Source organism: Gossypium hirsutum, chromosome D04 (genome assembly GCF_007990345.1).
Source record: "Gossypium hirsutum isolate 1008001.06 chromosome D04, Gossypium_hirsutum_v2.1, whole genome shotgun sequence".
Lineage (NCBI taxonomy): Eukaryota > Viridiplantae > Streptophyta > Magnoliopsida > Malvales > Malvaceae > Gossypium > Gossypium hirsutum.
In genome coordinates, this window is record NC_053440.1 from 55,320,092 (window position 1) to 55,344,561 (window position 24,470).

Genomic DNA, 24,470 nt, shown 5'->3' on the forward strand with positions numbered 1-24,470 from the left:
AATATTTGCGAAATCAGTCCTTCTGATTTTATAGCGCTTTCATGGAAGTTTTCCACATATTTGCGATTTGGCCACAAAATTTTATTTTTGGTTCATTTTAGTCCTCATCTAAGCGCAGTGTTTTAGGGCTTCGGGGTATTTACCATTTTGGTCCCCCTTCTTTCAGCGCGTTACATAATTTGGTCCCTTTTATTTTTTTTATTTCGATTCCACCCTATATGTTAGACTTTACTTCGATTTAGCCCCTTCTTAGCATTTTCATCATTTTCTTTATTATTTTAATATATTATCATTTATTATTATCATTGTTTTATAATATTGTTATTTATATTATTCATCATACTATTATTATATGATAGTTTTGATATACATACATGTATAATATTGTTATTATTAATTCTTTTTTAGACTTATTTAATATATATAAATATCCTTTTTATATGTGTATCTATCTAACCCCTTTTTTACGAATATTTGTATACACATTCATATACTTTTATATGGTTTCTTTTATATCTATCTGTATGCCTTTTTTTACGTATTAGAGCATGTATATTATATGTTATCTTATTTTATCTTTATAGTCCACGTATATTTTTTCATCCATATACATATATTTTCATGTTTCGCAATATTTATGTATACATTTCTTATAATATATATATACTCTAACCTTTGTAAATACATATACATATACACACACATTTTAATTTATGTTTATATACATTGTTATTTTATATGATTGTAGGTTTGACTTTTATTTATTATTGTTGCTATTGCTCATATCATTTTATACTTTTGTATTCATTATGATTTTGCCATGCATAACAACAATGTAATTTGCTTTCACATCTTTACTACAATTTTCGTGTTTTATAGTACTCGATATAACAAAATTTGTTTTAAAAAATAATATTTCGTGTTTAGATTCGAAAGGATCGTACCCTAACTTACTGGGTTTCGATTTTCATAATAAATCTAAATACACGAATCTTTTCAAACTCAAATTTTTTGAAATGATCTCGGGAATTAAGAAAAGACCGTGTCCTAATTTACTGGGCATGATTCATTTTCTAAACCCGAGATAATAAAATATCTTTTAAATAAGTAAAATTTTGGCATTCATTTGCGTATCGAGAATTTGAGACATTGTGTCCTAACTTACTGGATATGATTCTATTCCTCGATTAGCGTGAAATATGCCCCTTTATTCAAACATTTTCAACTTTTTAATACAAGGATCGTATTTTTAAAATTCTCCAAATTTCTCAATTTTCGACATTAAGACATTAAGTAATCAACTAGGTACCAATTTTAGGCGTACCGAGGGTGCTAATCCTTCCTCGTGCGTAACCGACTCCCGAACCCGTTTTTCTGAATTTCGTTGACCAAACTTATTGTTTTAATAAAATCAAACCGTTTATTAAAAACAACCACTTTTCAAGGTGACCCGATCACACCTTATCAAAAAGGATTGGTGGCGACTCCTGTTTTCGTTTTCATTTTTCAAAACTCAAGTCGACCCCATTTTCATCCAAAAAAATGGTGTCAACATCTATTTGCAGCATTTGGTGGAGGCATTGCTCTAGAGGAGGAAGCTGGTAAGCCCAGTCGAGCAGCAATTATCTGTGATCGCTCATGGTAAAGCCTTTGCCTTGACCTGTCCAATTGCTCCTTCACCCTCGTTACAACTCCCTCCATCTCATCGAAGAAAGATAATTTGGCTTCCTTCTTATGTAACTGGATTGAGTTAAAGCTTCCAAAAGGTTAGATATTGCTCCAGTTGGATGTGCATAGGAAAAAGAGACTGCATATATATTTAGCAACTAACCTACCTGCTTTTCTATTAATGATGTGGTAAGTTATTCGATTTGGTCCTCTTCCTGATCTGCTAGAAGTTTTGCCTTCACTGCTGCTGCTGAGAGCGCTGAAACTGCAGCGCGCTTTAATTTATCAATGCTACTGTTATCTTCTCTCTCTGTAGAGTCATGGTTCATGCTTTTACCTTCTTCGATCTTGGCTGCAAAGAACAAGAAGATAACCCATACAACCCAAAATTGATCTATACATTTTGCCAGCAGGTGGTTCTTAGAATACATACTTCTACAGAACCTTGTAAAAACACCATTACGTATCAAGCTTCAATTTTCCTAGCTTCTCTATGTAAAACCATTAAAGATAGCATACACTCAACCTTATAGAACCAACTGTTCCTTCTAGCCTTCTTTGTATATTTTAAATCAGACGTTATCTATCCCTACACATTCCCATAAGATATTGCTAAGCATTTTGCAGTAGAGTTAGATTCTGTTAATGCAATTTCCACTTTCATTTACTTAATTCGATGTGTCTGGCTGTGGAGGTTTACTCCTTTCAGATGGTTGAGAAACAGCACCATTTGAACATCATTTAATGCCTCTGCAGGCTTCGTAGATTCCCCACCAAGGCTTGGTTTAGAAGTTTTTCGCTTATTCTTTGATCTGGATGGAGAGCTGAAAGCTGTCTCTAGATTTTCTGATGCATTTGCTGGTTCAGATAGCTCTCCCGCTGGCTTTGATGCAGCTGCATCACAAGGTTCATTCTTTTTCAGTTGAACAGAATCAGACATCTATTTCCTTCACTGCTTTTGGAGGCTGAGAAGGTTCTTTAGCTGTTTCCTTCCCACCTGTCTCCTCTAGTGAACTTGGTACAACCTGGGATGTTAAGTTATTTGACACCCTTGTTATACTTGGTTGATGATCCTTTGATTGGTTAATAATACTGGATTCATTCAAATTAGCTTTTTTTATCTTCCTCCTTAGTGGCAAAATTACTTGACTCTTTTTTATCCGTGGTTGGGTCATTGGGTGAAGGTGATGTCGCCTTCTCTTCACGAATAGAAACTTCAGTGTTTTGGTCACCATGGTTGCTCAATGAACTTTTCTGATCCCCCTTGAGGCTTTCGTCTTCCGAGTTTTTCACATTCTGAGCACCCCGATTACCCGTATCATTGGCGACACTGTGTGTCTCTGACTGACATCAGATAACGTTCACAAATTGCTAAGTAAATATAAGCTTGGCATAGGTTAACGTGTACCTCTCAGAACATGTTGTTTCCTTCTTCTCATCTGGTGGATCTTCTAAAATAAAGCAGTTCCTTGCAGCCAGTTGAATGTTCAGACAAGTACCAGATCATGATTTAAGTGAACTCTGGGCTGAAGCAGCAGCAATGTTGGGTCCAACCAGATGCGCAAAGAACCCTGCCTGCAAATGGAGCCACACTATGTTTGTAACATGTCACCAACAAATAGAAGAGGTAAATGATGAAGGGTGGAATAAGTCGAGAATAATTTCAAAATCTGAAATATAAAAAATTATCATTTAAGTCACTGAATTATTTAAAATTTTTTATTAAAGTTATTGGAATGTTAAGTTTTTTTTCCTTCACCAACAAGTTCCAAGCGATCATCTGATGATTGGTACAATGATCAGAACCTACTTTAGATTTAAGTCGATTTGGTAGTCAATGTCAGATATCTAAGGCAAAAGTTATTTGAATTTTAATTCGTAGATTTGTGACATCCAAAGTTATTTCATGAAACAAACTGAAATGTAGAAGAAAAGGAAAAAAAGAACTTTTGATTAGTGCAAGCAATGTGATAAAGAGAAGCCAAATATCTTCGATTATAATAGCCTAGTGACTTAAATGAAAATTTGTGAACAGTTCAATGACCAAATTGTAACTTGTTTAATCAAGTGGCCATAACAAAAATTTATCCATAATTTAATGATTACCGATGCAATTTACTCTTTTTTTTCATATAAATTTCATTAGTATCTTTTTTTATTGCTATGAGTGATATTATAATTGAATATTCGTATATTTGTACATAGCACGAAATTAAAATTAACCATGGTTGACTTTATTTTAATAATGAAAATCAATTAATTTTTTCGTTTCAAAATTATGGTTCATACTATTTTTTAAGAAAAAAACAATGAGATTATTAAATTAAATACATATAAAAATTAAAATTTGTATTTATTCTAAATAAATATGTTAAATAATAATTAAAATTATTAAAGCTATATTCATGTTAAAAATAATTTATACTAAATAATATTTAAATTGTTTTTATGTTAAAAAATAATTTATTGATAAATAATTACAAAATTTTATTATTTATTTTTATATTTATTTTTTATTATTCACACTCGGTGGTTGGTGGTAGAGGAAAGATTTTATATATATACATATATATAATCTTAATTAGCTGTTTAATTCATAATTGTATATATGAATACAAAGTCAATGAAATGAGATGCATAACAAACAGAAACAATGGAGAGAACTATGATATTGTGTTGGTTCCTTCTCCTTTGCATCCCCGTGGCTTATGGCGGATACTACTCGAAAACCGAATCACTCGTTTCCCACTTGAGAAAAGTTACCGATCTCCGATTCTTTTTTCACGGCATCCTCGGTGGCGAGAACACTACGGCGGTCACCGTGGCCAGTGCTAACTCTTCTTTGCTAGGGCCATCTAACAGCATAGTTGTCGACCATGCTCCACTCACCGTTGGTCCCGAACCAACATCGAAGACCATCGGGAATGCTCAAGGACTCGAGGTATTCGCGGGTCGAGATACAACCACCGTCGTGGTGTACTTGGGCTTCGGGTTTACTGAAGGAGAATTGAACGGCAGCTCTATTAGCGTGTTTTCGAGGAACCCGGCGACGGAGACGGAACGTGAGCTTGCGGTGATCGGAGGGAGAGGGAAGTTCAAGTTAGCTGAAGGGTATGCATTGCTTAAGACTATCTTTATAAGTAATACCAGTTTGGTTGTTGAATATAATGTAACTGTGATTCATTACTAAGATTGGCATTGGAGAGTTTATGTATAGGACATAAGAGTTGAGTCACAAACATGTTGTTATTCAATATTTTACGATCTATAAACACCACTAATTGTATACGCGCAAAATTTTTATAATGTTTATCAAAATTACGTATGCTCATGTTCGTTAGCTTAAATTAAATTAAATTATTCGTGGAATATTAAACGAACATGACCATTTAATAACAAGTAAACACGTCGTAAATAATTATTATTATATAATAATTTAATAACAAACAACGTTTTAAATGATTTATCAAACACACTTTAAACGAACATAAATGAATCAAACATGCCTTGTTTATATCCAGTTCATTTAGTAAACGGGATTTGTAATTTTGTTCTTGTTCCTTTGTTTAGCTTGATAAACAAATATAACTGAAAAAAAAATCAAATTGTTCGTCGAATGCTCTATTCATTTATTGCCCTAAAATTGATTTCGAAAGAAAATAAAATAGATATTTTAAAATTTTAAAAAAAATCAAACTTAATTATAAGCAAATAAAGGTGCAATTGTAGTTTTTATATCCTAATCTGGTCAATTTTATTAGAGGTACTTTTCGATTTTTGAAATTTTATTCCGACTAAAACAATAGCAACTCAATTCATTAGATGAAATTCTATTATTAGTGTTGTACTATATATAAATTGTGGATTTAATCCATATATAAAATTTGAGATTCCAATCTTGGCTCAAATGGTAGTCGTTAAATCTATTAATTAATATGACATGACATTTTTGCGAGTATTACGTGAAAATAACAACATGACATAGCATTACACATTGCAAAAGATCTTAGAGATACCATAATCTAACAAAGATAACAGTTATTATTTAATTAAGACTGAAATTTTAAAATTTAAAAAGTATAAGAATTAGAAATACGAAATTAGAACCAACAAATGTTAGATGTAATGGTAAATCACATTGTATTCCCAAGGAGAGACACATGTTTAAACCTTAGAGACGACACTATTGGGAGAGAGTCACGAACTCCAAACAGGGACCGTAAAACAGATAAGAAGAATACAAAAAAAAATACAAAATTACAATCTTGGGACTAAATTCAAAACTAACATATATTACAGGCACTATTTGCTAAAGTTAACCTATTTACGTAATATTTGATTAAAGCGAAAAGCTTTAGGGATTGGAATGTAAATATATTTTATATATATGCAATTAAAAGGGGGGCAGTTAAGCAAATCAACAAAGACATCGGTGTATTATATTTTCTACTGCTTTTCTTCTCTTCCAAGCCTACTTTCTCTTCTGTGTCTTTCGTCGCTTTTGCAGCCATGGTTCTCGAGGTAAGCTATTCAATTGGATTCCTCTTTTGATCTCCTTCTTCTAAATCATCAATTTTTTTAGTATTTTCTTCTTCTTTTTTCGTTACTCAAATTAGGGTTTTGTTGATTTTTCTTTTTTGGTTTTCAATTTTCAAATCGGTCAATTAGGCTACTATGATATGCATTGATAACTCAGAGTGGATGCGAAACGGCGATTATTCTCCGTCTCGATTTCAAGCCCAAGCTGATGCTGTTAGTCTTATCTGTGGAGCTAAAACCCAGGTAAAATGATTGCCTTTTAATGGAATGTAAATTACGCTAGGTTTTCCTTGTTTTTCTAATGAGGATTGGGAATTTGATTTCGTTTAATGAATTAATGGCAGTCTAATCCGGAGAATACGGTGGGGATTTTGACTATGGCGGGCAAAGGAGTACGTGTATTGGCTACTCCTACTAGCGATCTTGGAAAAATCTTGTCTTGCATGCACGGTACTTATTTTTTTCAGTCATGTTTGGAGATTAAGTTTATCTAAGCTAGGAGTACATATTGCTTTACCATTGCACTCCTTAAGAGAGAACTTGGGTTCGAATTTAGAACCTTAGAGACAAACCCAAAAGGATTAGTCTTTATGAACTTATAACGGACATGGAGGATACTTTGTTTCCTTCTAATAAGAAAAAATGACGTATATGTTGAAGGAAAAACAGCATTAATAGTCTTACGGCTTGTTATTTGGATCATACGAGTACTTTACCTTACTTAACTTTAGCAAATCTGTACCATGACCTATGTAAAGCATGCAGTTCTGTGAGAAATCCATGTTTGATAACCTCTGTGAAAGACGAGCAGCTTTTTTGTTAGAGTTTAGAAATGGGGATCATTGCTGTTGGGTTTCAGGAGTTATATTTAGTGTACCTTGTCATTTTTATGCAAAAAGTAGCATGTAATTAATGAGTAATCTATGATATTTTGTTTACATATTTCTGAATTAAAGGTCATCTTCCTTCCACTCTATTAGCTATCTCATCATCGTTACCTTCTTATTCTCTATGTACGTTTCAATGCATACAGGTCTTGAAATGGGGGGTGAGATGAACCTAGCAGCTGGAATTCAGATTGCTCAGTTGGCTCTAAAGCATCGCCAAAACAAAAATCAGCAGCAAAGGATTATAGTTTTTGCTGGAAGGTATGTTATATTGGCCGTTGATTTGCTCGTTTACTTCAATTCGAAAATAACGTTTTTCTTTTCTTTTTCCGTATGCTTTGTGCTCAGTCCTATTAAGCATGAAAAAAAGGCATTGGAGATGATTGGGAAGAAGCTGAAAAAGAATAGCGTAGCTCTTGATATTGTCGATTTTGGTGAGGACGAAGATGGAAAGCCAGAAAAATTGGAGGCTCTTCTCACATCTGTTAATAATAATGATACTAGTCACATAGTTCATGTTCCTGCTGGTCAAAATGCACTTTCAGATGTCCTTATCAGGTTTTTGCTTAGTTCCTTCTGATTCTTTGTGTTCCTTATATACACACGTACAGATATATAAATTCTCACGTGAATAAGAAGCTATCACCTCATGTCTCTTGGCTTATATTGCTTACTAAATAGTGATTGTGTGAATGATATTTTTTTATTTTTATGTCAGCACGCCTGTGTTCACTGGGGATGGGGAAGGAGGAAGTGGCTTTGCTGCTGCTGCTGCTGCAGCTGCAGCGGGTGGGGTTTCTGACTTTGATTTTGGTGTGGATCCTAACATAGATCCTGAGCTGGCTCTTGCTCTAAGGGTTTCCATGGAAGAGGAGAGGTCAAGGCAAGAAGCTGCTGCCAAGAGAGCTGCTGAGGAAGCCACTAGACAAGAAAAAGGAGAGGAAGCACAACCACAGTCCGATTCTCAGAATGCAACAATGAATGCTACTGAAAAAGCTTCTGACCCAATGGTTGGCATTACTATCTGTTAACATTGGATAATACAACTGAAGTCTCAAATCGGGTTTTGGCTAACTGATGTTATTACAGGATGAGGATGACGCTTTGCTAAAGCAGGCCCTTGCATTGTCGATGAATATCCCCGGATCTGATTCTTCTGCAGGTGATGCTCAAATGTCAGAGGCAACTAATGACGACCAGGAATTCGCCTTGGGTATGTCCTATTTCATCGGTTGTTTTAACGTAGTAGGGTATATACTGCACATCAAGCTGAAAAATGATACTAGGTTTACTAAATGTGAAAAATGGTCCATGTGAGTGCAGCAACCAAATCCTACCAATTGAACCTCACTTAAGACTGAACAATACTAGGTTTAGTTCGTACACATAGCACAATTGTTTATCTATAATGTAAGGGTAATAGTTATTTATGCCTTTTTGATATGTAGATATCTTAATCTATATGCAATTGAGTGTCGCATTGTATTTTTTTTACTGGCTTAAGATGCTAGACTCCAATGCATCTATATCATCCACATCTAAGCTAAATCCCGAACTTTCGTCCATGCAGCACTTCAGATGTCTATGCAGGACGGTTCAAAAGATTCGTCAGCTCAATCAGATGTCAGCAAGGTGTTGGGGGATCAGTCTTTTATGTCATCCATTCTTTCATCGGTAAGTCCAATCGAATTTGCTTTTCTAAACCCATAATCGGTTTCTCCTTCAGTTGCCCACATTCTGATCTGTTATGGCTTTTACAGCTTCCGGGAGTTGACCCAAACGATCCGAAAGTGAAAGATCTGCTAGCATCTTTGCCCAGCCAATCTGAGGTTTGTTTCATTGAACTTACCATAACCTAAACACTCAAATGTCCTGTTTGCATACAACGATCTAGATCGGTAGTCTAGCAGTTAACTGATCGGTTATCATAATTTTCACTTGCTACCAGCCGCAAGAAAAGAAAGACGAAGATGAACAACCCAAAGATGACAAGTGAAGATCTACATTCCTTCTAACAATCGATGTGTGAGCCGATTTCTAGCCGAGTTAAGTCCTTTTTTCTCCAGAGACTTGAGAAATGTGTCAAAACTGTGCTGAATTGTGGGCTCGGTAGAAACATTTTCGTTTTTCGATTTGAATGTACGAGATTAGGACGATATCATTCGGTGTCTGAACTTTTATTTGCATAGGAAAAGCAGGATTTGTTGGTGTTTGATGATAATAGAGTATTTCCAGTTTCCCCTTTCTGATGTGCCTATTTAATCTTCATGAATATTAATTGATTAAAAAAATATGAAAATAGGACTATAATTGAATCCAAAATGGAGTTTAATTGGGTGTATATATTTTTTTGTAAAATTTTATATTCAATAGATTGTTTTTGCGGTCGATATTTAACAATTTGAAAGGACTGAGTCGGAGAAGGTATTCATTCGATGGATGATTTGAAAATTGGAACAGGTAGGTTGAACCGAATTTTTTTTTAATTTTTTAAATATTTTTATGATTTATTTAATTAAATTCAACAAATTCATCACTCTTTGGATCAATAATCAATAGTCTCAATACAACCTCAATTCTGAGGATGTGTTTGGATAGGTGAAATTTCATTTGTATTTATGTTTTGAATATTTTAAAAGTGGATTTGTTTGTTTGGGTAAAACTTTTTGAAGAATTTCAAAATTGTTTTAAAACCCCGATTTTTTTTATATTATTTATTTTTAATATAATTATTCTTTATTCATAAAAACCTCCAAATTTTAAAAAAAAAATCCATCCCATAGTGTGTGAGGAATTTCTTTTGTATAAAATATTTTTAAAATTCTAAAAAAAAAATTTACCTACTTGGGTAAATGTATTAAAGCACCAAAACGCGGCATTCCTCTCTCAACTTAAACAATAAATTCGAATGCAAAATGTCACATTCCGTTACGGGAACAACTCGAACTATTATAGCTTATTCCATTGAAATTAATCTAGCAAGTGGCATAAATATAAAATTTTATGTGATGCAAATAAAATATACATGTTCTAAGTCCAATGGGCCCACATATAATGACGAGACAAATTTAAAATTTGACCTATAGCACAATAAGGATGTCAAAACTCAAATTGTCCAATAGACCGCAAACTAATCCGCTACAAATGGGTGGATTTTTTCCTTTGAATGTGAATGTTGAATATTAGACAAAACAAGATTGATTATTTTCTAGATAATAAGTATGGAACGATTATAATAATTGTTTATTCCACTTCATTCCGCTTCACTATATAAAATTACCACTTTTATCTTTGTATATATAATTATTAAAAATATATATAATACTATAAGATATTACCATTTTAATAGTTTTTGCATATATAATAATATATTATAGGAAAAAGATTTTGTATTTTATGTTTAAATTTTATTTACATTTAAAAAATTGAAAATATTAAAAATAAAAGATAAAAATTAAATTGCAGTGGATTGAGTTGAGACAAGATGGATACATCCAACATTCATAAAGATAATAGTTTTTAATATTATATATCCATGGTAAAACGAGAAGGTGATGATATAGATCGTCAATATTGTACCAAAGATTATTTTAGAGTATACCGAATCAGTATAGCTATCTTTCTTCTGACACATAAACGCAATTTCAAACAGTATATCGACATGAAGTGCTAGATAATTTCTTTATTCTTCTTGCTTTGTCGATGTATAACCAAGTATCATGCAATAAAAAATTCCTCAAATTCCTGGAGGTATTGGCTTGGACCTAGAAACGGAAGATCAGGTAACAATGGTGAATTTAACATCTTTTTCTGTCCCACTCCGCTGTCATCCCTAATCTGGTGTGACCAACCCTATCTATATAAATATATATATTTCAATATGACAGCAATATTCTAGATCAAAATAATAGGGTATTTGACCAACTCTGAATTTTACATAAAAGAACAGAAGTAAATATTTTACATACAAAACAAGATCAAGCATCGAATTGAGTATCATCAAATTAAAACCAGAAAGCCAAGTTGAGAATCTCAGAAAATAAAATGCATAGCCATAACTTTAAATAAGCACTCGATGCAGTGCTCGTTCAACAACAACAAAAGAACATTTGCAATGAGTAAAAGTATACCTTAATCAGGCAATGCGGTTCCTCGTTCGAGATTATTTTTGATTTCCAATGTGTATTTCCCGAAGGCCCGTTCGATCTTCTTATTGAAATGCTCGTTACGGTCATTGATCGAATCGATATCCTTCTCATCGTGAAATTTCCTCCTCCTACTAAATGACTTGCGTTTTTCTTCCCGGTCCTTAAGTTCCTTTACCATCTTATCAATCTTATCTTCCGAAACCTTAGGTGCCTACACGAAAATGTAAGAAACTTGTATTGAATACTTCACAATCACATTGGTGAGATAATGGTGAGATAATGGTGAGAAAGAAATCAAGCAAAACCATACCTTCCCATATTGGAGGCTCGAAGCTTCACGGAAGAACTCCGGGTCAGATTCTTTCATTTTGTTATATTCTTCTAAGTCGATGTCGATGTTCTTTGTCCGTTTTTTGTATGCATTGTACAATGTCTTCTGATTGAATACTGTTACAAGTCCCACCATAAAAAAAAAAACACAAAATTAGCCTCGTTGACGTATTAAAGTGTTCTTGATTTTCGCTATTTGTCCTTGTTCTACCGAAAGAGCGAAAATGCAAAAGCATCATGCAAACCTCGCCTACGAGTGTTTCTATATTAGACATCTTATGGGGGCTATTACATTAGGAGTTTGATATATGCATGCGTAAATAGATGGTAAGAAATGGAAGTCCAAAAAAGCAAAACAAGTAACAGATCAAAACATACCATCCCAACCGAACGGAGCAGGATCCTTTTCCCATTTCTTATATTTTGCCTCGGCTGCCTCTTGAGTATCGAGCATATACGCTTTTTGCAAATCCAACCCATTTGCATCCAAAAGTTTCCCAATCTTTTTCTTCCTTTCCTCGAGCCATTTTTGCTTAGAAATTCCTCTAGATTCTGGTGGAGCTTCCATTCGTTTCTTTTCAGCCACCATAGCCGTTTGATTAGCTTTTCTTGCCTCGTTCTGAGAATCACATAATCATCATCGATAATTTGTTCTTACTTCTAATGAAATTAAACATAAAAGATAAAACGGAAATGATAAGCAAACTAACCATCTTTAGTCTCAACTCGAATAATTTTTTCTGTCTACCAGTAAGTTTTGTAATGTCTCCTTCAATGTTCTCCTCAGCTAGCTGGTTATTATTGTCATCATCGGAATTTTGTTCTGGTTCTGGTGCTCCACTTTGTACATCTTGTTCTTGGTAAGCAACACATCTAACAGGTTGATCATGCTCGCGTTGCACGGTTTCTGCCATGAAAAAGAAAAAGGGCGGCCAAGTTACTAAAACATTGAAGACAGCGTACATAAACAAAAGGTAAAAGTATCATGAAGGCCCCTAGGCAAACTAGTCCAACGTTATATCAAAGAGTAAACTGATCCTTTATATGTCAAAAGTTTCATTGTTAAAAACTGATCTCTATACATCAACATAAACTGCAAGTGGCACTCTAGTTATTTTATCAGCATGTCTAAACGTAGGAACGGATGAAATCTTTAACATAAAAAAACAGTTTGCTCTTTGATATGATGTACAAGAACTAATTTACCCGATCTCACTCCTAATACAAAACCTCCATAATACTTTTACCACAAACAAAACCATTAATGGTAGAAGTACAAGAACAGCATTAAAACACCTGGTTTTTCTTGATCCTTTTTTGCCTTGGCTTCAACAATCTTTCTAAAGCAATATTCAACACATTCATGGTACGGATTCGATGCGTTGATACAATCCGGGTGAACTCGGCGGTCTTCTTCCATTTTTTTTGGTTAGCCTTTACCTGAAAAGTAAACTTAAAACAATTAAAGCTTAAACGTATGCTTCAAGTAATTTTATTTGTAATTAAAAGAAAATTAACCCTGGGATTCCAAATAGCGGCGACGTAAAGGTGCGCGGCTGATACTTCATGGTGGCGGTGGCACCGTCCACCACCGCTAAACACCTCAGTGTGAACAAATTTCACACTAACAGCAGCGGATTGTGGACGCACACAACAGTGTAACTCGGGGTTCAAGTAGAAATCAATCTTCAAGTCAAGTTTAGGGCTTCAAAAAATTACCTTACTAAACTTCTTGGTCTATTGGAGACTTTAAGGTAAGAGAGGGTTTGGGTCATGCACTGTAGAAGGAGGAGAATTGTGCTGACTGGAGGAACAAAAGGACGAGGCCGGGACAGAGCGGTGGTCAGAGGCTTGCTTGGCGGCACCGGCGGCAGATCTGTGAAGAGAGATGAGATAATGGTGGGTCGGGAATTTTCAAAAGAAATTTTAGAGAAAAAAAGAACTTTTGATATATAATTTTATGGGTAAACTCATTACAAAAACTTCCAATTTCGTCCCTAATATTATTATTTGATTCTATTCTAGTATAATAACATATTTAGTCCTTAATAATTATACATTCTATTAAATTAACCTTAATTCTAGATAATCCAATGCGAATTAAAATTTAAAAATTTGATTAGATTTGTAGAGAATTGAGATAATAATCCTTTTGAATATAATTTATACAGAGGATGATATGATTTTGATACGATTTCCCAAGAGCTTGGATGATCGAAAAATAGCTCAATGTGAAGAATCATCTTGAAATGGTTCAAAAGGTAGAAACATTAATCCAAAGCACTTGAGTTCTTTAAGGAACCTTAACTATATTAAAACTATGACCCACTTTCCCGTGAGACATTTCATTTTGCACTTAGACCCCTCGTGTTTGGGCCAATTCTAGTATTGTTGAATTGTATCATAACATGATGTGGCCGTGTTCACATCATATTTTAACTTATGAATCTTAGTGTACTGTGCTTAAGAGAGAAGCTTGTTAAGTTCTCAATAGTGAAATTGTGAGGTTTGTTGCATTAGTCTTTACCTTTAGAAGAATGGAAAAGACAATGTTTTTAATAGGCACCAAGTAACGAAAAACCGTCAAACCCATGCTAAAGCTAGGTTTATCGGTAGTAATTTTTCTTTAAGATGTGTTTAAGATCTAGACTGATGGAAATTGTATTCTTAACACTCGTTGTACGGTTTATGTTCAAAGTTTGTGGTCGATTCTCTCAACAATATCATGCCAAAGTTCTAACTTATATTATTTCTTTAGGAGTGTGATATACTTTAACACCAAACACTTGTTAGTAAACTTTCTAAAGATTTTAATTACTTTTATATTAATTACTTTATATATTTAGTTTAATTAAATTTAAATAAATTAATAAAATTACATACTTTAATGAATTTTAAATTTCAATAAATTAATTAAAACTGTATTATATATTTTAATTTTAACATAAATCAGTACCATTTGAATTTTTTTAATATTTTTAAATTAAAAATTAAAAATGTTGAGGTGTTAGATTTAGTTAACTGAAAAGTTCAAGGGTAAACTACATTAGTAGTCTTCTAATTATTAGTAAATTTATTTTTTTTAAACTTAACTATTGAATTTTGTCTTTTATGATCACCAGTCAGCTAGTAATGGCAGCTTTTAAAATTGACAAAATAACAATTTTAACCCTCAACAATTATAAATTATGTCAAATTATTCTTGATTCTAGAAAAAAATTAATCATCAACATTTACACGTTCTGTAATTTGAATTTTTTTTGCAATTTTTATTTTCTTTGTGACATTGAAGGTTAATTTTAAAAGAATGAGAAAATATAAAAATTATTATATTGGATTTTTGGGTATTTCTAATTTTTTTTGTTTATTTGATAATTTTTTGAACTTTTTCAGGTGAAAGAGTTACAAATAAAAGTAAAACTACAAAAAATATATAATTACACAAAGGATTGAATTTTTTAGAATCAAGACTAAATTGACATAATGTATAAATATTGAGAGTTAAAGTTGCTATTAATGCAAATTTTAGAAGCTACCACTGTTAGCTCGCCTGTGATAAAAAAAATTGAATAGTTGGATGGTCATTTTATAACTTTCCATAGTTAGGTGACATAAAAAAAATTATTAATAGTTAAATGACTATTAATATAGTTTACCCAAAGTAAACTAAGGGCCAGATTTTGAGGTTTATTGGATCAATGGAAAATATCGATATATTAATAAGGGGTTAAATCACTTTTTCGGTCTGAACTTGGCAAAATTTTTTTACATTAGGACCTGAACTTTTTTTTTGTTTGTTTAAGTTAGGCCCTGAATTAGGCCAAATTTGGATTTAAATTTTTTTTGTTCAAGTTAATCCTTGAAGACCTTACAGTTTAAATCTAAATGTGGGAACAATTGCCAAGTTTAAGGAATAACTTGAACAAAAAAAAGTTTAAGGCCCAATATGGAAACACTTGTTCAAGTCCCAATGTAGAAACATTTGTCAAGTTTAAAGCCTAACTTAGACAAAAAAAAATCAGATCTCTTTATTTAAGATTAAATTTTATATAAAAAAAGGGTCAAATATCGTAAAAACTCATGTATCCCAAGTTGAATTATATTTTATCTCTTCTAAAAAAAAAAAACAGATTGATCCCTATACATTATATATTACATGAAAGAATGAGTTAACTTTCTTAGAAAAAATTTTATTCATTGATACTATTAAAAAATAATATTAAGCATTAATACAAGGTACACTTGACATGCTACGTGTCACTATTTGATTATTTTATTAACTATGTAAGTTTATAATAATAATAATAACAATAAATTAATTTTTAAATTTAAAAAAATTAATTTACTCTTTGTAATCTAGCACCTAATAGGAGTGTTCAAATTTCGATTCAAACCGAATTAATCAACCGAACCAATCTAATTCGGTTAATCGATCAATTGCCCGATCTAATTCGATAAAAGTCGAATAATAATTTTGTGAAAGTTCGATTATCAATTAATTTGATTCGAAATTGAGTAATTAACCGAATTAACCAAACTTAACGATTAATAATACAAACTATATGTAATTTAATTCGATAATTCGGTCGAATGAACATTATCAATTTATTTTCTTTTGATATGTTTTATATTTGTTTTAACAAAAAGAAGAAGCAAAAACATATAAATTTTGGTTAACCAGCCAAATTAACCAAAGTATTTCGTTTCGATTAACGATTAAAGGATTAAAAAGTCTGGTTAATTCGGTTAAAATACCATTTTAAAAAAATAGTGAAAAAATAAAAATAAAACATCAAACATAAAAAAAATGTATCCAAGTAACTGTAAGTGTTTGAAACCTACCTACTTTTCACTGAATCAAATACCAAACATAAAATTTTAATTATTATTTTATTCACAATTTTGAGTGTCATATTCATATCTCTGTTCATACTCGTATCCAACACATTCTCATATCCAATCCATCCTAGAAAAAAGATCTAAGAGTAAAAAGAAATCTAATCGAAAATAAACCATTAACTAAGGTAATATTCATAACAGAGTAGTCCATGAACATAAAATGAGACTTTGAGACAATAGGATACTTTTTTCTTCAATTTAAATCAATTTATCATTTGAAGTCAACAATCAATCCAAAACCCTGACTCTCTTCTCAATCCTATTTCCTAGGGTTCTAAAACAAAATCAGTGAAAAAAACCAAAATTCACTCAAAGAAAAGAAGTAAAATAAGAAAGATCAGCACAAGTTTTGAATATTCTAAGTTAGTTAAAAAAAAAAAGAATTTCAAAATGACTGAGAAAAGGAACCCTGTGATTTTTGCTCCAAGGAAGTGCATCCAGCTCCTAATATGTTTATAAGCCCCTTTTTTTTAAAAAAAACAGGAAAGAAGAATGTTTCACCGAAGTTGTATATTTACATTTGAAAATTCCAGCACTGACCTTTGTTTTGCTTTGATGGGGGATATTGAGTTTTTTTAATGTCTTTAGAAACCCGACATTACGACTGCTGGAGATGCTTGAATTCTTGACAATCAGCTCCGATTTCATTAAGTGCTGATAACAGCTTCGGCACAATCTTGCCTAACATCAACTTGAAACCAACTGAATTGGAGTCTGCATTGTTCGTGTCACTAATAGAGGCGTCTTTAGTTAGAGAACCGATTAAGTAGCCTTTCATGTATGCATCACAGGCTTTAAGTATGTAATAACCGCGTTGTCTGAAATGCTCTTTGATGAGTTGTTCAAAGTCCTAGACATAATTATAAAGTTAATCATGTGCAACAGCAACTCAATAACGAGAACATACTAGTGAAATGGAATAATTACCTTCGGGGGCTTCCGCATTAGATACATCATTGACTTGCAGTTGAGTAAGAAAGTATTCTCATTGTACGCCAACGAATTTTTCTCTCCTTCGGCTGTCCCAACCTGCTTATCATACCCAGCTTCGTTGAAATATGGCTTAGCATTTAGCACTAACCCTTGCAGTGAAACTAGGACTTGAAGGATGCTTGAAGACGATGGATCCCAAACTTCGTTTCCCTTGCCTGTCCATGTGTTTAGAAGGCTAAGGCACACCTTGCCTTCCTCGTATAAATTAGGATTTAGCCTCCAACCACCCGAATGATAGTACGCTGACTGCAGAAATTAAAGCCCGAGTCGGAAAACCCAGTAACATGAATCACTTTTCCATGACATATTAAAGACAATCCAAAAAGTTAAGAGAATCTTAGGGATCTTACCGGTGGCACATCAGGATACTCAGGAGGAAGGTGAAAATCGAAGAAGAAAAGACCATCTTGATAAGGTGTACCATATGCCCCAACTATTACGGCCCTCAAGAGGTCCATCCGATCCTCATATACTCGTACATAGATTCCATCTGTTAAATAGTTATAAGTGCTTAAAACAAAGGTTGATACGGCCAAGGACAAGAAACCTTTTAAATACACCGAGACTACACAATCCTTACCTGGCAGGTTGTTCTGAAGGATGTTCCAATCTTGTTGAACCTTCTTTAGCCACTTCCTTCCAGCATTATTCTGCAAGCATGATTAACATAGAAAGACTCAAAATCTAAGAGACATAACTATACATGTTATACATTGCAATTACCATTAAGTAATAACACTACACTAGAGCAATGTTTTATAAAACTGAACCAGTGGTCAAACCGGTCAGACCACCAGTTTTCGGTTTCCAGTTCAACAGCGGGTCCAACAATAATTAAATAAAAATTAAAAAGAATAAAACTGGTTCGTGGGTTTTGCCCTGGTTTTTACCGGTTCTGAGCAGTTCTCTCAGAGACCAATTCAACCCCTTTTTCTGGACCAATATACCGGACCGTTCCTGGTCTGGTCCAGTTCCAATAACACTGCAGTAGAGGTAGTGAACACAAAACCTCAAAATTTTAACATATTAACATATTAGAGTCTCCTCAAGCAACATATCGATACAAATTTCCAAACTTGCACTATATATATCGAAGTGGATTTTAAATTGCACAGCCAAATTAATAGATGGTCCTAATCATACTAAGACAACAAGATAAGTCCACATCCAAAGATTATATGTCAGTGGCTCAGTGCTAGTATATAAAGGTCATATACCTGACCACTTGCACCAAGGAAATAATGATCTAGAGGATCTTTAGCCGTATCAAACCGCTTGAAACTGCAAGCATTGTCCTCATCACCTGTTTTAGGATCCAAGTTTTCAATTCTCAAGTTGCTCGAATCTTCCAAAGGAAGTGACTGTTTCTGCGCCTCTACTTCAACATGTTCCAGACCTTTTCCACTAACATTTTTCCCACCGGAATTATCAACATTGGACTTCTGCGAGCTAGACTCATAGCTGGAATCTCTGCCCTGAAGTTCATATTCATTTTCTCCTTCAGAATCCAAACCAATTTGATCATTTTTTCGTCTTCCTGAAAACAATCCACTTGCTAGTCTGGTGACAAAATCAAATGCAGCTAAGGGGAGAGATAATGCTTTATTCCTTCCAGAATTATTTTCCATACCCTCTTCTGCTTCTGAAACACTGGCTTTTAGTGGCTCCAGATCCTGAACAACAAATACTCATAGCATTCACTCAATGGAGGACCAAAATAAATGAATTATTAGAATTTAAGATTGCATAATCATATACTGATAATTGTACTAGCATGGTGCATAAAAGGTTTGGTGGTCATGTATGTGCAGAAGGCATCTAGATATTTTTTTAACCATCGTATGGTCCTACCAGCACTACAAGGCAAAAATATATAGTTTTCTCTTCAAACATATGTGATTAATAAGTTAACATTTTTTAATCTCGAAGTTCTATCCCAACCCATCAAGACCAAACCCAGACCATATTCTGGCTCATAAAACTGTGTTGCAGAATGAACAGCTGAGATCAACAACTTTAAAAACCCCTTTTTCGAAAACCTGCTTGCATATAATTGATATGTTGACAGATTTAAATTTATGGACTACCATGCTATTGTTTCAAACAGAAACAAACCTCTTGAGCATTCTCAAGAGCATCCATCTCATCATCATTAACAGTTTCCCAACTAGCAGCATCATCACTTACTTCACTCCCAGCAGCAATTGATTCATCATCATCTCGGCCAACAACATAAATTGCTTGAGGTCCAACCTAAAAAAAAATTAAAGATCAATTTGTCAAAACAATAACTATGCTCCTCCACAAGGGATCAAATAAACAGTAAAAAATAATTATCAATAATCATCACACAATAGAACAGATAATTAAGATATTCCTAAAATAAGCAGGTAAAAATAGTTTATAAGCAAAGGAAGATAAATTTACTGATTATGATAATCTAAAAATATCACCAGAAACCTTCTCTAAGGTTATAATGCTTATATTTAGCCTCCTTGGGATGTATGTGAGAGGATTAATACTTACATAAAGAATAAACTAGTCAAGAACAAAACAATGTGCAGGTTCTTTCATCCCTACCAAAATGATAATATCCATTGAGATAAAAGAGCCTCTAACGTTTTAAGTCAGCCAATTGATAGGAAGAGAGGTTACCACTGTAATAAATATAAGAAAATCAACTGAAAAAAGATACAAAGTTTAGACTTCAGAAGCCAAAGACAACTCAAAGGAGAAAGAAAATAAAATATTAGTTCACAGAATAAGGCATCAAGTTTACCGTTGAAACCATCCCATCAGCCCATGTAACCTCAATATCACCATTTTTCAGGCCAGTTATGTTCCCAACCCAAGAGAGATCTGTGAAGTCCATGAAAGCTTCATTAAGCGGGGCACCTTCTACTCTGTTACTTCCTGAGTGCTTTTGGAAGTCCAGTTTCACCTCCTTTGATCCATCTTCCTGCTTTGGTTCTTTAAGGGAGCCTTCTTCAGAAGCAGATTGAATGGGAAAAGAAGCTGGAGGTAATCGAACTACTACATCACCATAACAGTAATCATAATCTGGATGTCCTTCCAGCTCGTACACACTTACAATTTCCTCCTTGTCAAACTCACGAGGGTCCTCTGCTCTGGCAACAGGCTTCAACCACTTTACACAAGCTGTCCGTTCCTTTGCATTAACACTTTTGACCACCCCAACACGCCTGGGTTCATATACATCATCACCATCATCAGAGGTTTTCTCCACCACATACTGCTCTGCAACAAATTCATGATCACCAGGAGTTTCAATTGGGACCAACTTTGTTGCATCCACTCCACGTTCCACTGTTCCATCCTGCCATGCGACATCAACCCTTGTTCTACTATTGACAATTAAAAAAGCCCTTTCAAAATTATCCCCTTTCTTTTTTGCTTTCTTGTCTTTCCTAATCACAACTTTACGGACTTTCTTGCGGTGAAGAGGCCAATGCTCATGGACAGTCTCCTTTGAAGCTGATAATGAACTGCTACAAGAGCTAGATTCAAGTGAGACTTTATTTTCAACATTTCCATTGTCTTTAGTTTCAACAATTGCATTGTTTTCATCAGGTGTAGGCATTTCATCAAGATCCATGGATTCAGTATTATCATTTGGTTCATCAGGAGTAACCTCTTCTGAATCACATTCATGATTTCTCCCATTTCTCATGGAGCCATTAAGTTGCAGGTTAGAAAAACCCTTGTCCAAAGGAATGGATTGCAATGAAGTTGGAAGAAGACACCAATCACCCACTTGCCAATTTGCATGTGTAAAACAAGACAACAGTCTTAGATTCTTTGGATTCTGTTCTTCAGCTGGTGCAGTGGAAGAATCAGGCCCATAGCCAGCAGAGGCTATCCAGTAAATAAACACAGATCCAGCTGTAACTTTTGTTACTGTACCTTCCAACCGGTTTGGCTTCCATAAACCAGATAACCACCTAGAATTCTTGAAAACAGACGAAGAGCTGGCCTTTACACGCTGGCCAGGATAATATGGAAAATTACTATCATCTTCAAGGGTATTCCTAGTAGTTGGTTTGAGACGCAATGGTTCAGCCCTCATAACTTTGCACTCAGAGCCATCATCAAACAACACATTGACATTATCTAAAACATCATCTATTCTACCTAGCCAAGGACCAAGGACCACATAATCACCCACAGCAAAATCCCTCACACGTTGCAAATCTCTAGTGGAGATATCTTTTATAGTAGATCCATCAGGAGCTAACAGATCGATAGAGATATTGACATCCACCACAACACCCACCTGCCCAGTTGAATTTGAAGCAGCAGCTACATAATCACCATGCAGGAAACCCCGATCAACAACAGTTACATTCTTAATACTCTGAACAGGTTCAGTATCATCCATCCACAGTACCCGAATTTGATCAGCTTGAAGATCACCACACTTATAATCACGGTCACCTTTGTTCCCCTCACCACTCCCATTAGCATTGCTATTGGCATCAACATCACCGCTTTCATCTTCACCGTCCTCATTATATTTATCTTCATCTTCATCGTCTTCATCATCAGTTATGCTTCCATCTGAATCGGAGTCGCCAGCAACTTCACTCACAATCCCAATCGAACCGTTTATATTACTCCTGACAACATCTTGTCGATAAATGTAAGGAACACTTTGTGAGTTACCGGAAGCCTCATTTTGTTTACCAACTCCAACATTAGTTGGGTTATTTACATTTTGATCATTGACAGACCCATATGTTGTAGAATCACCCTTACACAAAGTGTTACTTTCATGCAAACTTGTAGTGGTAGAGTCATTAGTCTCAAAAGCAGATAAGTCTTGCTGCTTCATCTCCATCTGAGAATACATGCAAACATTGTTAAACCATCAATTAGCACAATTCCAAAGCAAGTTTCAACCTATCAAGCATTTCATTCTTATTTCCAAGCCTTTTGCTCAAGAAATCATCTAAGGTTTTGCAGTACTTTTTTCTTCTTAACCTTACCAACAAAACGACATACCTAGCTCAACATAAACAGATTTAAAACAAGGTTTCCATGATTGATTATTGCATACCGGCAAATAAAATTCCACAACACTCTTGACCAGTTCCTTGTAAAATATCTATACATTTTAAACTAACACTCAGCTCTTTCTCTTCCGATTAAAATCAAATCATATAATTTCACCTAAAATCGCTTCTAACCTTTCAATATCCTATTCCAAACACAAATAAAACAGTGCTCCAAATCATTCCAGAAACAAACATTATCTATTCAATCGCAATAAGAAAAAAGATTATTAAATTAAATGCCGAAACAAAATACAAATATTCTCAGATTCTAATAAAGATAAAAAAAATCTCCAAAAACAGCTCAAAATTTAATCTAGAAAACAAACAATCGAATTTTTTTTTAAAATAATAGCAGGTAGATCAAATCCACACTAAACCATCTCATTCCATTAAAAATCATACAAAATAAGGAAATGAAAAATACTGGTTCAGCTTTCATCGGTAATTAATCGGCAGATTTCAAAAAGAAAAAGATGATCTAAAATGAATTTTTTTTCTTTACCTGATGAAAATCGGCGATTATTATGAATAGCGAGCGAGCGAGCGAGAGAGAAATAGAACCAGAGGAGCTGTTCTTATTTTAAAACCAAAGGGGGGTGGGTCTGTTGTTGTAAAATGTTAAAGTTGATTTTGTATTGAAAAGGAAAAAAGAAAAAGAAAAAAAGAAAAATTGGAGAAAATTAATAAACGCTAATTTGAAAAAGCGTTAAAACTCTTTGAAGAGGTGTGTAGGGGTAGATTTGTAAATTAAGTTTTGTTGTTTGTCTCGTGTGTTTGGATGTTTTTTTGGCCATTATGGATCCAATAATCTTGAAATTTCATCCCGGCCGTTGGATTTGCTAATTTTTATAAATATATTAAATTTAGGGTAAACTGCATCCAAGGTCATTAGATTGTTTGTAAGTTTATGTTTTGGTCTCACTCAACTTCAAAAAGTTACAAAATGGTCACTAAACTATTCAAAATTTTTTATTTAAGCACTGAACTAGTCAAAAGTTTTTATTTAAGTCGCTGAGCAATTAAGTTTTTTCTTTTTTAATTTGACTAGCGAGCTCTGAGCAATAATTAGTACCTATCAACAAGTAGAAGAACATACTTTAGATCTAAGTCAATCTAGCAGTCAATGCTAGAGATCAGAGAAGAAACTTACTTGGATTTTGATTTGTAGATTCGTGACATTCAAAGTTATTTCATGAAATAAAAAACTAAATTGTAGAAGAATATAGGAAGGAAAGCTTTCAATTAGTGTAAGTGATACGTGTTGAAAAAAATCTTGTTTAAAAACGATTTTTTATCACAGCAAAAAATTTAAAAATTAAAAATCAAACCAATTTGTGATATTTATAACAATAAACTTTTACTGAAAAGTACTTGTGTTTTGTGTGAGACAAATCCTACATGTTCACAACTTTCAATCAAACGACACTCTCCTATATTCTCGTACCACGAATCACTTCGAGTGTGAGCTCGAACAATTTCGAATCAAATATAGAACAAAAAAAACTCATTGTTTTCAGTAGGAAAGTAATTACCTCTTAATAGAAACCGATAGAATTGTTATTCCTATAAAATAAAATTTATACTTAAAAATAAATTCTAACTATTTTCGGGTAGAATAACAATTGAAAACTTATGTGTAAATAGTTCTACCAATGTAGTCTATTTATAAGGAGAGATAGAAGAATCCTAATTAAATTAGTAGAATACAAATAATACTTATTAGATAGAAAAACGAGTCTCCTATTTCTATTAGGAGAGAGGGGGTAGTATTAGGTCCAATCATATATGCTTCCTAGACTTTTAACCCAGCACTTTATAATTTAATTCAACCTAGTACATGTTTTTCTATTTCCCAAAATAAATATTATTTATTAAATTAATTTAGATTGATTAAATTTCTAATTAAATAATTTTCTCAACCCAATTCTAAT

General features: G+C 33.5%; 4 protein-coding genes across 10 annotated transcripts; 2 read left to right on the top strand and 2 right to left on the bottom strand.

Annotated features, from left to right (window-relative positions):
• The first annotated feature begins 4,321 nt into the window (after window positions 1-4,321).
• Window positions 4,322-4,858, top strand: LOC107898560 (dirigent protein 4). The gene has a single exon (XM_016824062.2). It carries the CDS (start codon window positions 4,322-4,324, stop codon window positions 4,856-4,858), a length of 537 nt encoding a protein of 178 aa, XP_016679551.1.
• Window positions 4,859-5,990: 1,132 nt separating this feature from the next.
• On the top strand, window positions 5,991-9,338 carry LOC107898557 (26S proteasome non-ATPase regulatory subunit 4 homolog). Its single transcript, XM_016824056.2, has 10 exons — window positions 5,991-6,189; window positions 6,337-6,450; window positions 6,552-6,657; window positions 7,241-7,355; window positions 7,443-7,652; window positions 7,813-8,104; window positions 8,184-8,307; window positions 8,665-8,768; window positions 8,855-8,923; window positions 9,043-9,338. Exons 1-10 carry the CDS (start codon window positions 6,178-6,180, stop codon window positions 9,088-9,090), a joined length of 1,194 nt encoding a protein of 397 aa, XP_016679545.2. The 5' UTR covers window positions 5,991-6,177; the 3' UTR covers window positions 9,091-9,338.
• A 1,256-nt stretch (window positions 9,339-10,594) lies between these two features.
• LOC107898558 (pre-mRNA-splicing factor syf2) lies at window positions 10,595-13,555 on the bottom strand. Of its 4 annotated transcripts, none has more exons than XM_016824058.2 (7): window positions 13,292-13,555; window positions 12,869-13,012; window positions 12,283-12,479; window positions 11,951-12,191; window positions 11,553-11,689; window positions 11,225-11,453; window positions 10,595-10,950 (listed from the first exon to the last, which is right to left on the bottom strand). In XM_016824058.2, exons 2-6 carry the CDS (start codon window positions 12,990-12,992, stop codon window positions 11,226-11,228), a joined length of 927 nt encoding a protein of 308 aa, XP_016679547.1. In that variant the 5' UTR covers window positions 12,993-13,012; window positions 13,292-13,555; the 3' UTR covers window positions 10,595-10,950; window position 11,225. The 4 variants fall into 4 exon arrangements, with proteins under 4 accessions (XP_016679547.1, XP_016679548.1, XP_016679549.1 ...); XM_016824059.2 differs by having other exon boundaries at window positions 10,595-10,858; window positions 13,292-13,543; XM_016824060.2 differs by having other exon boundaries at window positions 10,595-10,931; window positions 13,292-13,543.
• Window positions 13,556-16,948: 3,393 nt separating this feature from the next.
• On the bottom strand, window positions 16,949-23,198 carry LOC107898556 (probable ubiquitin-conjugating enzyme E2 23). Of its 4 annotated transcripts, none has more exons than XM_016824055.2 (9): window positions 23,042-23,198; window positions 20,244-22,322; window positions 19,652-19,717; window positions 19,095-19,137; window positions 18,682-19,001; window positions 18,045-18,114; window positions 17,815-17,954; window positions 17,399-17,710; window positions 16,949-17,321 (listed from the first exon to the last, which is right to left on the bottom strand). In XM_016824055.2, exons 2-9 carry the CDS (start codon window positions 22,320-22,322, stop codon window positions 17,070-17,072), a joined length of 3,282 nt encoding a protein of 1,093 aa, XP_016679544.1. In that variant the 5' UTR covers window positions 23,042-23,198; the 3' UTR covers window positions 16,949-17,069. The 4 variants fall into 4 exon arrangements, with proteins under 4 accessions (XP_016679544.1, XP_016679543.1, XP_016679542.1 ...); XM_016824054.2 differs by having other exon boundaries at window positions 19,580-19,717; XM_016824053.2 differs by having other exon boundaries at window positions 18,682-19,137.
• Between the last annotated feature and the right edge of the window lie 1,272 nt (window positions 23,199-24,470).